Source organism: Protopterus annectens, chromosome 7.part0 (genome assembly GCF_019279795.1).
Source record: "Protopterus annectens isolate FY-2018-M chromosome 7.part0, PAN1.0, whole genome shotgun sequence".
NCBI lineage: Eukaryota > Metazoa > Chordata > Ceratodontiformes > Protopteridae > Protopterus > Protopterus annectens.
The window spans coordinates 1,420,419,039-1,420,433,788 of record NC_056739.1 but is presented as its reverse complement, the minus strand read 5'-3'; the positions used below and the strand labels follow the sequence as shown (position 1 = coordinate 1,420,433,788).

The window sequence follows — 14,750 nt, the reverse complement described above, 5'->3', positions numbered from 1 at the left end:
CTGCTTACTAATGTACAAATCCACTTAGCTGAGCTAATCATTGCTTAGCATTTACATTTAAGCAATGCTTACAACAGCTTAGCTGAGCACTACTTTGCATTGTTCAGATTTCATTTTATAAAGTATCAGGATTGTGGGATTGATTCATCATTACTGACATATTATAATTTTATGTTTACCTTCCATGACATCCCCCTATGTGCTTTCATTACATTATATTCTTGTGTGACTATACTGTATGGGGCACTTGTATTTCTATGGGGAATTTACATCTTTTCAAGAGTGACACCTCACTTTTGGACCTGCTACACTACCCTGGTTGAAAATATTATTTACTTCCTCATTTAATAAAGCAAAATAATTTTAATGCTGCTTTCCCATGTAAAAGTGAATGGACTCCATTGGGGCTTGAACTGTGAATGCCTACATGCAAAGTCGAAGCTATAACCACTACACCATCTCGCCTTGATAATTTTAGTTTTATATTTCTATTTAGCTCCTTGGGATATTTAAGCTATGCTAAGCACAGCTGCGTGACACGCACACCCACTCAGCTACGCTTAAACATTACTTGGGATGGATTTTAATTTTCTTCTCACTTTAGGGGTGTGCACATACCTCTCAGCCTTTTGGGCAGGACATTTAGACAACTACCTCATACATGGGGGGACTCTCGCCACAACTGGGGACACTTCTTAATTGTTTCTTCTTGGGAACATGATAGTGTTGAGTTATTTGGTATGCCAGCATGTACACTGCCATACCAATCTGGAATCCTGTGCTGGTCTATACTGTGAAGGGGTGTGCCTGTCTGTTTCCAGTGTTTCAGTGCCCGCGGACACTGTTATTATTTCCATTTCTGTCCGTGGACACTGTTGTTGGTTTTCAAAGTGCTGTAATGGCACTTTCTGAGTGCAGGGGGGCATGTTAACTTTGCGAGCACTGCTGGGACATGCCCCCTGCACTCGTTCATGGTTCGTGTCTGTATAGGTAGAACAGCAGCGTGCCTTCATGAATATGCAAGGTGCACTGCTGTGCTATACGGACAAGAACCACTCCATGCAAGAATAGTGTTATTCTTGCACAGTTTATTGAATCCAGGGGATGATGTTGCCCATCTATGCATATTAGGAATTTTCAACTAAATGTAACTGTAGTCCTAATTACAGACCATTTTCATTCTTGTTTGTGGACTGTGTATCCTAGAGAAGGCATTTAACTTCACTGTCTGTGTGCTTCAGAGTTGCTCAGTGGGGAAGCTGGTTAAAATAGGTAAATTAATTAATAACTTAAACAAATGGCTAGTGACAAATGTAAATTATTAGTTACATTACAATAAGTATTTGGTATGAGAAAACTTAAAAATTACAAGCTTTACCTGTGTCTAAAGCTGTTATTCCTTCGTTAATAATATATGTTGGTTATTGCACAGCATGTAGTTACTTATGATATGTTCATTTATGACTAAAATGCCTGTACTGATGCAGGATGTCTCATTACACGTATATAACGATGTGTGCAAATTTGTAATAGTGTCATTATTTTCATTTTATCAGATTGCATCAGGAGATTTAATGATTCGAAATATTCAGTTAAAACATGCTGGACAATATGTCTGCGTGATACAAACCAGCGTTGATAGTGTATCAGCTGCAGGAGATGTAATTGTAAGAGGTAAGGTTTTAATATTTTTACCACAAATAACAAAATCCTAAGTCTGCCTTCGTAATAAATATTTTCAGTTTACACTGGCAGTAACTGTATGTACACCTCTAACGGCGCTTTCTTGAATTTACCATACTCAGAACAGACACAGAATTTTTCTTAAGCGCAGTAAATCTATGAGGAGGCAATCTTTCCCAGTGATGTTACTGCGCAAGATTCAGATGGTGACAAACACTTAGAACATAGTAGATGTGGACATACTACTGTGTACACTGCATGTCCTAAATTCTGTTTCTTTTTCTACTCTCTAACATAAGACCATTTGAACTTAACAGATTCAACCAGCATTAATGTTCATCTGCTTAGAAGCTGTACAGATTTACCAGGGAGAGCCAAAGGTGCCTACATTTTGTTTGTCTTTTCTTTTTCAATTCTTGGGAGTTTGGCATAATGGTGAAGATATTTGCATTACAGGCACACAGTTCCAGGTTTGATTCTCACATGAGGTAACTGGCTAGGCTTGAAAGGGCCCACAAATGCAGTTAGCCTAGTACTATTCTATGAATCTATGAAATCCCTTCTACACAAAGATGAAGCAATGTCAGTGCAGATAACATGCCTGTTCTTCTGCATTTGATCCAGCTGTTATCAAACTTTTCAATTGTCTTTGCAGCTGCTGAGGACAGTAAAATTTGCAAGAAAGTATAAAAACCTGACCTTCTGGCAGAAAAGAACAGAGCACTAGCTACTTGGTTAGAAAGATTTATAGTCTTAGATATAGCCAGGAGGAGAAGCTCATGGAGAAGTATAAGTCAGTTGCATATTAAATGAATCAATTAATCTAAAAGGTAGCATCTCATTTTGAGAAACCACAAAGGGAGTCAGTGATATTATTGTTGCATCATGTGGAAAGGATATAGTAGTTGATTAACTGGTTTCAGTATTTCACATATGCACTAATTAAGATATGTATATGTAGATGCAGGAATGCACATGCTCCTTCTCTTAAACCAGAGTGCTTCAGGCAAAATTTAAATATGCGTGGAACATTATTACAGCATCAGTGCAGCAATATTAATTTACATATTTTTTTCTATAAACGTATTAAAAAGTAATGCTAAACACACATCTTTAAATTTTGCTTGAATAGCTTTTGGGGAGTAATTGGTTGAAACATCACAGGACTGCTATTTAAGCACTGGCATTTTGCTTGCAATATAATACCTGATAAAGCAATCACTGACATGAAAGCTTATATATTTGTACATATTTTATTGGATTGTTAATAAATTCCATCGTTCATAAGCTTGGAATACTGCTCTACTGTTAGTAATATGTGTACCAGCCTGATTGGCTTTATAGAGCATTATTTTGTAGGTACTCTAATTCCTGTGCAACATTTACTTACTGAGATTTGTGAGAACCATGAGCAGCCACAGCAGGATTGACAAAACCTGGTAGGTGACCATTTTGTAACCAGGTAGGTAGCCATTTTGTAACCTGGTAGGTGACCATTTTGTAACCCTATGAATTCCTTGTTTTTTTTGTATAAACACCCCTCTACATTTGAAACGAAATAACATGCTAGCTACTTTCAGAACTACTCTAGACAGTTGCATGAAGACCAAAAATCATGCCTAGGTATGTTGAAATAATGTTCTTGCTCTAGGAATCTAATAGTATGGATTGATTTAGCTAGGCTTCTCATCTGCCCTTCAATCATAATCATAGTATGAACCTGTGAACCTGTAAAAGAATTCTGTAGTACAAGTAACTAGAATACTTTGTTTGAACTTTGAAAAACTGTCTATCTTTTCCTCTATGCTTAGTGCTTCATCATTTCTTGATGCTGACATTTATGCAGGTTCAACTATTGGTATCATTTTATTATGTAGATTAATGTTTGGCAGAAAACAAGAAATACCTCACTGACCTTTCTAGCTAGGCTTCTCATTTGTTCTTTAGTCATGATCTTAGTATGAACCAGGATTTGCAAGCTCAAACAAGGGCAATTTGGGAAAAGGATACACTGACAGTTCTAATAATAGTAGAAGCAATGGGTCTTGTAAAAAAAAGAATTTACAATTGTACTTAGATATGTTAATGATACATGTAACTCCATATGAATTGTAGGAGGAGTCAATACTGGGCACACTGGACGTGCTGTAAAGAGCACCTCTGGCTAACATCAAAGATTGAAACAATACTAATTTCATGAACTTTAATCATACTTTGACTTAGGAATGGGGTCCATTCCCATCATGGAATTAGAAACCCAAAAGATTTGAAAGAAATAAAAAGGTACCATTCTAAGATATGTCATGAGAACTTTAACATATTACTCGTAAGGCAGACAGAGAGGACATTCATTTCAAATCTCATCATGAATATAAGATTTCAGGTGTATATCACCCCTCCTATATGTTGCATTAAAAAGTCAGTTCTAATACTGAACCCAAGTGTATTTTGTGAGGTTAGAACCCACAACTTTCAGATCCATCTACTTCAAAGGCAGTAATGAAATCAAGAGAAAATTTGCTGCTGTGCTTTAATGTTTATTGCTTGAAAGGAAGCATGTATGAGCATATACTTCATCTTAGACATTCCTCATAACATTCCATCACCTTATTGAAAGGCAAGCCAAAAGTGATGACTTCCTTTACAGAGAAACCAATGTTTTTAGTGCAAGCCTTTAATATGTTGAGAGTTACAAAAAAAACTTCCTCTTTACACTCATGTAGACAAAATTGTATAGCAGAATGTGATCTAGCCTTATTAAATCCCAAGTATTAGCTTTTGTTATTGAAAAATATTTTTCTGCCAAATATATACATTCTATTTAACCCATGCTACTGCTGCATATGCCAGCACTTTCCTAGACAAGCAAACATCTTATTTAGATTCCTTATCTACACATGGAGGGTTACTCTTCTGACATTACTCAATTTGATTCTGTGAGTAAAGAAGTGCTGTTTTAGCCAGCTGTGGCATCACCATCTTCAGGAAGATAAGGTCCTTGCAACCATTCTTCTGGGAGCACACATCTCAAGAAGTGAGTCTCAGTGTGATAGTTCATTAATGCTTAACATAAGGAAACAGGAATAGCTTAATGGCATATGAAATTCAACATAACACAGTAAAAATGGTCATCGGAAGCAATCATATTTGATTACATCTGTTTGTTTTTCTCCACATTAACTCCTTATGATTATGAGGTTAGCTGTAGCAACTTTATTCTTATTTCAGGAATGCAACTGAGTTCTACTTAAAATCCTCAGATTCTCAGTTTCTCTAGATCCCATTGCATGCCTTTTTGAATATTATCCTAAATATTTAATATTTTGGTGGCTTGTTTGATGCTGATATGGTTATTCTAAAGAACCAGTTTACCATTTTGCAATAAACTAAAAGTTTCCTGCAGACCGTCAACATAATGCATGGTCTGTAATAAGCAGTTTTACCTTATCCTTCAGCATTTCTGGAATAAATCTTTCTACACTGTTGATTTCAGTTTGTTCTGCTCGCTCTCTGTGCCACTGCAGAAATGTTAACAAATATTTTTAATTCTTGGACCTTTGCCTTTCCAGATGAGACATTAAGATTATCTGGGAGACATAATTAAAAAAAAATGATATAGTGATATAGGTCCAGCAGTCAGCAGCTCTTACTTGCACTAAGTAGGTCAGTAATGAAGTAATGTTTCAAACTGTTTACTTATCCACACGGGAAAATTATGAAAAAAATTAAAGCTGATATTAGTCATGACTACAAATTGCAAATTTCATGCCATAGGGATTCAAAAAATGATACGCACACTCACTGAACTGATTTGTGCATATTGCGTGGTGCTCATGGTACATAGATTAAGCTAATTTTCTATGATCTGTAGTCAAAGTAACTCCAGTTATGGTGTACCTAGCATGCAGTATTTAGTACACATATACAGCAAAAATAAGCAGTATCAGAGTTTCATGGTTGGTAGCCCGAGAGCAGAAGTGTGTACAATACTGTAGACTACATGCACGTATGAAGCCATTGTATTATTTCCTGCAGTAGAAATCTGTTGGAAATCTATGACAACTGAGTCAGAATAGATCAGCTGGTTTAAAGGGTTACAAACCTTTAGTGTATGGCCCAAATTGTTATATTGTTATGGATAATACTTGGGATAGACACTGTATGTGTGTGTGTGTGTGTATGTGTGTGTGTGTGTGTGTGTGTGTGTGTGTGTGTGTGTGTGTGTGTGTGTGTGTGTGTGTGTGTGTGTGTGTGTGTGTGTGTGTGTGTGTGTGTGTGTGTGTGTGTGTGTAGGCAGGCCTATAGTAATAAGCACTCGTTTTTTTCCTGTCTATGGTACTTGAGGTTGGTACATGCCCAGAACAGTCTACTCCTTACATAGCTCAACATGTATTCATACTACAATCTTCCCTAGAGCTCATAATGGCATGCATTGTGATTACAGCAGTAGAACACATGTGTTACACTGCTTCTTAGCTACTTTGCAGGCATGAGCAGGAGCAATTCATGAATATTATCACTTTTTTGCTCAAGCATATAATGAAACTTGGGTTAGCATAGAAGTAAATCATGGGATCAGTTCAGGATCATATGCAGTTTAGTGGTTCTTGCATAAATTTTATGTGCAATTGTACTCAATGATGGTACTTTCCAACATCAAGGTCTGTGAATTTAAGTACATTCATTTTCAAATGCCTTAAAAAAATTGATTATCTGCTGTTCACAAATGTATTATTGTGTTACATATCAGCTAATCTGCAGTTGTATATCCATAAATCCCTGCCTCTTAACAAAGCTCATGTTTTAGGGCTTAAGCATTAGGAAATGGGACCAATGGCAGCCACCTTTAGTAGCATATGTTCTCTGCACATAACAGTGTGTCACCTCCAGGTTGTTTGACAATGTGGATTACAATTCTATTTTTTTTTTTTTTTGCATAGGTCTGCGCTATATTTTTTGATTCATGTGTCAGTCTTTGTCATTGAAGACAGCATTTATAAGTATAGCTTCACATTCCAAGTGATGACCTTTTCATCCTCATAACAAACATGAAATTCCATTTGATCAAAAAAGGGGAAACACTATAAATACTTAATTTATTTTATTTACTCTTTGTTGACTGGGTTAATCCCACTAGTCTTGTATCCTCTTTTCAGGGGAGACCCAAGGTAGGGTTAATAATAATAATAATTATAATATAATATAATATAATATAATTAATTAATTAATTAATTAATTAATTAATTCAATAATTAATTAACTAATATGGGATTCATATAATTAATAGAGAAGTCTGGGCAGGGCACTGAGGATCTTCCCCTATTCTTTGTCTGTAAGGGGTAGCAGAGGTCTATAACCAGAGGTAAGAGGGATGAAAATATTGAATGTAGCATTAAGGTGAATGATGCTGGAGAAAGAGTGGATTTTCAGTGTGCAGATATAGTTGTGAACAAAACTAAAGTTGTGGTACTGGAGGATGGAGGTCTGGAATCTGAAAAAAAGTGTCACAGATGATCAAGGCAGATCAACCAGATCAAGAATATGTGGTTTCCTGGAGTGATACTGAAACTGTTTTTGGAAGTGCTTCTGTGAAGAAATCTGCTGATGTTGAAACTGAGGCTGCTTTTTGTAATGCTGGGTCTTTGTCTGAAAAGATTTGAAGCCTGCATAAACTAAAGCACTGTTGGTTATTCCTTGCCGGGTGAGGAAACCTATATTTTTTGTCTGTGCTGATAGACCTGCTTTCTGATACCTGCTCCATTTTGTTTTCTATTTTAAGAAATCTGCCTGGCCTGGTGTTTTTGTTCTATGTGAGGGATAGATATTTAAAGTATCTAAGCTGCACATTGCACATTTTTTTTCCCATTGGTTAAATTGTATCTTGAGTGATGCTCAGATACTCAGTAAAATTCTGGGCCTGTCTTTGTCTGAAAAGATTTGAAGCCTGCATAAACTAAAGAACTGTAGGCGATGCCCTGCTGTATTTACCACCCATGCTTTCCTTTGTTGATCTTTTTAAACCCGATGAGTTTAAACTGCCCACCCCTACTGCAAATTGAGCTTAATAAGCTCCTTCCTTTCTGCACTGCTGTTGATATCCTGAATTTTTTATTTGCCTTTTCTTGTGCTTATATTGAAAAAGTACATTTTACCTCACATTTTCTGTTCGGTTTGATCTGACGTCATTATCTAGTTAGCTGTTGGATAATGTAGTGTATTTTTACACTCTGGCAAACAATTGTTTTTATATCAAAAGACATCAGTTTGTTTTCTGTCTAGTGCACTGGGAGATAGCCTGGTCTGTTTAGATCAGAGAAACACTTGAGATTTCCAAATGTAGTTTTATTGGCTGGAGGGCTTGTAAATCAGCTTATCTTGTTTTCAGTGCCTTTATAAATTCTGTAAATTGAGTGGCTCTTGGCTCATTTATTCAAAGCAAAGCACTTTTTATGAATAATCACACTTTATAAGCTGTTTAAAGTACACTGTTGTATCTATATCTTTAAGTTGGTTTGTGGAAGCATTTCTAAGTATTTTTTTCACACTTTTCTGCACTTGATTTACACTGTCCTGATACTAGAGCTGCTCTATGTTCGGCATCCTTTGCCAGAGGTCTAGAGTGTTTCTGTTTTTATCCCTGGCATCCATGGCAAAAAAACAAGAAAATAAGTATATTTTGTAATTCTTCTGCACTTTTCGAACTACATTTTACCAAATTGCTGCATCATTTATGTTTTTTTACTGTTTTACTATTTGTGACTGCTTCATTCTCTGCACTTGAATTTCACTCTTCTGATACCTATATAGTTTTGAATACATACAGACCTGCTGAGCACTAAACCAGCCATCTTACATTAAGAAGGGCTCCACTGTGCCCTTGTAGCAGAAGAGTATGGATCCAGCCTTGTCTGAGCTGGGGATTGCTGGAGGAAGTTTCATTGTGTGCTTTCCTATTGGTAGATTAATTTAAAAGTGTTTTAATTTCACCTGTATGTAAGACTTGTGTTTTCGGGTTGAAATGCACCATTCAACAAAAGTTAGTGGTACTCTGTATAGATGTAAATGCCTTGAAATTAAATTTTTCCCAATACATCTATCTGTCAGTGGAAATGTCCCATGCTTCCTTACTGCACTAAGGGCTCATTGAGCAGTGTTGCTACACTCATCATCCATAACCTTCAATAGAACAAGCACCGTTGTTAGTCCTAGCAAAAAAACTGGTCAGACTAGCCCATTCTCTTCCATAATAGTACATTATTGATGGGCAGTTTCCCATTATTTCACCAGCCAGCCCGATTGACATGGGCATCCTGAGGCAATGTAGTAATTGCCTCATGTATGCTAACAACCACTTACTTCTAAAACAAACAAATACCCTATGTGAGAGATGTAATTACACTATGAAATTGGAATCAGTTCTCTCACATAACAACAAACCGGACATCAAACAGGTTGTCAAAACACACACTACCTCTCACACAAAATGAGGTCAAGACATATAAATCCACATATGTGGAGGCAGTCAGTAGAAGCCTACCAAAAGATGAGACATACCAAAAGTGAAACACTTGCAAGCACTGCTTTGCAAACAGAAACCACTACACATAATAACACATACACCAGTGTCTCAACAAATAGGCTTCTAAGGCAAAACACCTCAAAACCTAATGTCTTGGTCATAGGTGATTCCATAGTGAGACACACAGATGTCCCCCTCACTAGGCTGGACAAGGAGAAGGTCACGTTTGGCTATCTGTCTGCTGCCAAGATTAATCAAATCACACGCACACTCAAGTCACTCGACAACAAGTACCGTTATGACTCTGTCATAGTCCATGTTGGGATGAATGATTTGAGACAAACCTCTTTAGATTATATGAAGAGGGACATGATTAAACTCTCAGATTATGTGTCCCAGGCAGGTATGACCCTAACTCTAAGAAACATTCTACCGTAATCCTAGATGATGCCAGAATATAATCAAAAAATAAGTGAATTCAACAATTGGCTTAGCTTGTGGTATCAGTCCATGGGATTCCAGTATCTGTCAACCTGAGAATTCATGTTTGACAGGACATGCTATTTTTCCAGAGATGGTCTGCACCTGTTTCCTCTAGGCTTTCGGATACTAGCAAAGGTGCTTGCCTTCCCCATAGTGCCTTTTTTAGGCAATGTCAAAACAACAACATTTCTGATGTAACAAAATCCACTTGAGAGAAACTCTAGGTTCTGCTGCTTAAAGCTAGGACTCTAAATATGAAATTGCAGTTCCCTCATTTTGGAAGATGCTGACATCTGTGCAGTCACCGAGACATGGCTCAGGGCCATGGAGAGCACCCCAACCATTCAAGTCTACAATGCCTTCCACATGTTCAGACCTCAAAATGAGCGTGAAAGAACCAAAGGTGGAGATGGTATCCATCTTCATTAAAGTCAAGTATACCATGATACTGGTCAAACAGTGGGACTCTCTCAAACTGCTCCATGTCCAATTAACTATTGGCAAAATAACCTATCACATCATTGCTAGCTATAGGTCCCAGACCGTGGACCAAGAAAAGCACACCGCCTACCTGGACTTACTGGAGTCACTCGCCATACAGCTCAGCTCCTTAGTCATGGGAGATTTCAACTATCCTTCCATTGACTGGGTGACATACATGAGCCGCAGAGGTTCCTGGACTTTTCTCAATACAAATGGTCTGGAAAAGATAATCTGCACCCCCACAAGGGGTTCAAATGCCCTAAACATTGTACTTACCAATATGCTGGGGGCACCACACTTCTGTGTGATGCCCTCCCTGGTAAGGTCGGACAATAAATCAGTCTTGTTCAAAGTAACTATTCAACCTGCCAGCACCGCAGGAACAAACAAAAAAAAAAATCTAAAACTTTTCCAAACTGCAGCCTACTAGGCAATGGTATAAAATGTTTTGTACCCCCGTAATCACAGACAATAATGACTCCTCTGCAGATGTGTACATAAATGCCCTATATAAACACTTAAGCAACTGTATAGACTTGGCTGTACCTGACCAGATTAGATCTCAAATGATGTCTGAGAACAAGAGGGAACTGATTCAGTAGAGGAAGAATTCTCTCCACAGGCTAAACAAGCAAATCATAAATCTTGTAAAGTCCTCTAAAGCTAATTAAGAGCTAAAATAGCATCCCTAGCTAAGGATAATCATAAGGCATTCTTTAAGTATGTCTGAAATCTAAAAGGGAATGCCCAGCAATGTACTGAACTGGTAGTAGATGATACCATTTATACTGTCCTGGAAGAAATTGCTAACCTGCTAGCTGACAGTTTTGGTGCAAACTTCACCACCCTGCCTCTGCCAGCCATAGGTTTATAGGTTCATAGGTGTGTACTAGGCTAATGGCCGTGGAGCATTTACAAGCCTAGTCCATAGAAGTGCCCTGGCATTGTGCCGCCCAACGTTTGTTCCCAGTGCCTCTATTAAGTAGAAACACTGGAGTGATCTCTGGGGATGAACTTTCTGTTTCCCATCCACTCATCAAAATTTCCCTTGAAGAGGGCCAGTGAGGTGCTCTGCTTGTCATTTATGGGAAGTCTATTCCATAGCATGGGCAGTCTCTGGGTTATGAACCTGTCCCTCCAGCATGTTCTGTTGATTGTGGTAATGAGGTTGAGGTCTCTGGAGCATGTGGTGTGGAGGGATTGGGATTTCTTTAGATGTAGCATTTCTAACACAGCTGGGTCAGACATGGCTTTGTGAGTCAAGCAGAGATCACCTCTTAGTAGACGATATGAGACAGAGAATAACTAGAGTTTTTTTAGTCTGTCCATGTAGGACATGTGTTTAAGGCCTAGGATCCTCTTCATGATGTATTTTTTGTGGCCTTTCCAGCTGTTGCATGTGTTTAGTGAGGCACATGCCAAATGGTCATTATACTCGATGACTGGCATAATGAGGGAAGGGTAGAAAAAGATGATGACCTCTTTCTTCCTGGATGCAAAACCCTTGGTAATGAGATGTGGCACACAGAAGAACCTTCTGACCACAGTGGCAATATGGTGGTCAAAGGAGAGGTTGCTGTCAACCTGTGTCCCCAGATCTCTTATAACACCTTCAGTGTTCAGTGGGCTCCCATCAATGTGGTAATCAGCGGGAACTGAGTTTTTTTCAAAGGGGATGATGATGCATGTTTTGGCATTAAGCTTAAGGCCATGGTTTTGACAGCAGTCATTGGTCTCAGTGAGGCCTATCTGTAAGATGTCTATATCACTTGGGGAGTTAATAATGCCTGCTAACTTGCATTCGTCTTCATGACCCAAAGTATACTCAACACCAGTCCTCTGCCTAGTATCACTAGAGATCAGGTCACATCTGCACTCTCCAAGGCCAAATATACAACCTCAATGGGATCAGATAACATCCAAGGTTGCTTATAAGCAACCTAAAACAGGACCTAGTGGAGCCACTTGGTGTTCTCCTTAACCATAGCCTGAGAACTGGATTTGTTCTAGCGGAGTGGAGAACACCAACAATAATCTATTTGCACAAAGGGGAGGGCATCAACAAACCTGGGGAACTATAGACCCATAAGTCTAACCAGCCTCATCTGCAATCTCCCTTGTGCTACATGTAGCCATGCACAGAATCCCTGCAATGCAACTCCGTTTCCTGACTACCTGTTACTCCTGAATGTTTATAACCTTTGCCTACTTTTTCTCTTTACCTTAGCTTCCTCTTCCTCAGCTCATCTTCATAGGTTCATAGGTTCATACTAGGCTATCTGCCCGAGGGCATTTACAAGCCTAGCCCATAGCCCTTTAGTATGGGGAACTATACCCATTATTTTGCTGTCTTTATCTCTTGTCTTTATCTCATTATATCTTCTTTTCCCTCTTTATCTCTGTCTTTCCAGAACTACTTGCTTAGTTCTGTTATTTTTCTGTTCCTTGCTCTGCACGTTATGCTCTTCTTTGCCTGACATTTACCTGTATTCATCTACTCTGCATTTTCTGCAACATTCAAGCCATGAACTTCAATCCAATTTTTCAATGCTTCCATCCTGAAAAAAAAACAACCACCTGCCACCAATGTCTCTGATATTGCTTTCCTTCTACATAGACAACCTGCAGTTTCTGGCTACCTCCCCTTAACTGTTCTCTTCATTCAAATAATAAGCCTTGCTACTGCTCCATTGGTTTACTTGCCATTCTACATCCTGCAATTCTACCCAGTCCCATTTCTTTGTAAGCCATTGTTTACCAAGGATTTTCCTACTACTTAAGAATTCAGGATATTACGGAGAAAATACAACGTTGATAAGTATTTTTAAGTGTTTTGTGTTATTCTGAGTCCCCATCTATTTTAAGTACACTTTATATATGATATGCTGTTTCATCTGAATTCCTAAATCATGGTCAAATTCTATTGTGGATATAAATGGATTTTTTGTCTGCTTTAACTGAAAACCTGAAAAGTAAAAAACTCTTATTTGGGAATATTACATATAATGATCATAAACCATTCTGTTATCAGATGCCAGTGGAAATACAGACAATTTTACAAAATTGCCACCTTCCATTTTGCAATTGTAAAATATGTGGTTGTCCTATAGATGTATTTGCTGCCTCGCAGAGTATATCATATCCTTGCACTGTTTTGACTCCAGAATAATGCTATGGCTATGATCATGACTTATTATGCTCCATATTAGCTGAGGTATGTGGTTTATGTCTAGTACTAGTAACAGTCCAATAGTTAAACTAGACTCAAGGGCCTTGGGGAGGGAAGATGTGCCTGTATAGTGGGCCAATGGTCAGGGTGGTATTAGGGAAGAAGAGCTGGCTATTTATATACAGAAATTTAGGGTTATGGCTTATGGGTTAAAAAAATGAGAAGACCAGTATAAAAATCATGTAAAGTTGATGGACAGTGTATGTGGAATTATCAAGATTTTTAGATGAAGAATGCTTAAGTTAGAATGTGAAACCATGAAACATAAGCATATATTGAAATAAGGGCATTAAGGGTCTGTCAAACTTGAGTAAGTGAGAAATGTGTAAGGACTTGAAAAAAATCACTAGTGTTTGTGGACCTCTAGAATAAGTACAAATGGAATAAGTGGGTGAAAAACTATCATCCAAGATAATGCTAGCATGGGGCATAAGCAGAGAAAGAAGTAGGCTAGGTAACTCTGGAAGAAGCAAGAAATTAAAACAAAAAACATTCCATTTACCCAACCCCTTGCCTTTTCCAATTTGGTGAACAAAAAATGCTGCTATGCATTTTATCATGCCAAATACTGACTTTCAATAAACAGTAAATACAGTGCTTACTACATCAATGAAGCAAATAAAATGCATCATACACATTTACACAGTGCATTTGGATTCATATAAATCAGTACCTTGAATCCCACCACATCCCTTAGGTTTCTACCTCCTGTCCAGCAAGTGAGGCTCAGACTTCCACAATTCCCTCTCCTGAGATGGTCAAGCCATAGTCCCTCATCTGTATTCCAATATAAGGAAGCTGTTTCATTTCTAGGGCCTTCTACTTGACCCAAATCAGTTGAGTGTAGTCAGCCGTCTATCCCTCATAGAGCTAGATCATGGTCAACTACTATTTATTCCAAATCCAAACACTTTACACCAGCATTTTAGTCAGTAATTGAAAAGCTGCATAAGTCCTGTCTGCATCTGCTACATCCAGTATTACCAAAGTCTGATTATCTGCATTACCATCTTCAGAGATTTCATTGCCCTGAAATATACAAGTAAACCATCTTAAGCTTATGATTTTACCAAACACATACAGACATGTGAGGGCAACTCCTCTTTTATGTAGATTGGCACTTCTAGCAGCAGCAGCACCAATAAGCACATGTGCATAAGTGTGTGTGTGTGTCTCTCACTCTCTTTCTCTCCCTATATATATATTTATATATATATATATATATATATATATATATATATATATATATATTTTGTCGAAAATGCACTTTCGCTAAAGAAAAAAAAAAAACATGCAGTTTGCATGCACCGTTGGTTGTGCATCAACGTATACTGTTGATGTACAACTAAGGAA

At 38.0% G+C, this 14,750-nt stretch overlaps 1 protein-coding gene across 1 annotated transcript in view; it reads left to right on the top strand.

The window, feature by feature from the left end:
• LOC122807067 (contactin-3-like) overlaps nt 1–14,750 on the top strand; it is a 2,190,808-nt gene that overhangs the window by 1,953,999 nt on the left and 222,059 nt on the right. The window contains exon 14 of the mRNA XM_044077995.1: nt 1,557–1,674. Within this exon, the coding sequence (XP_043933930.1) occupies nt 1,557–1,674 (118 nt within the window). The remainder of the gene's footprint in view (nt 1–1,556; nt 1,675–14,750) is intronic.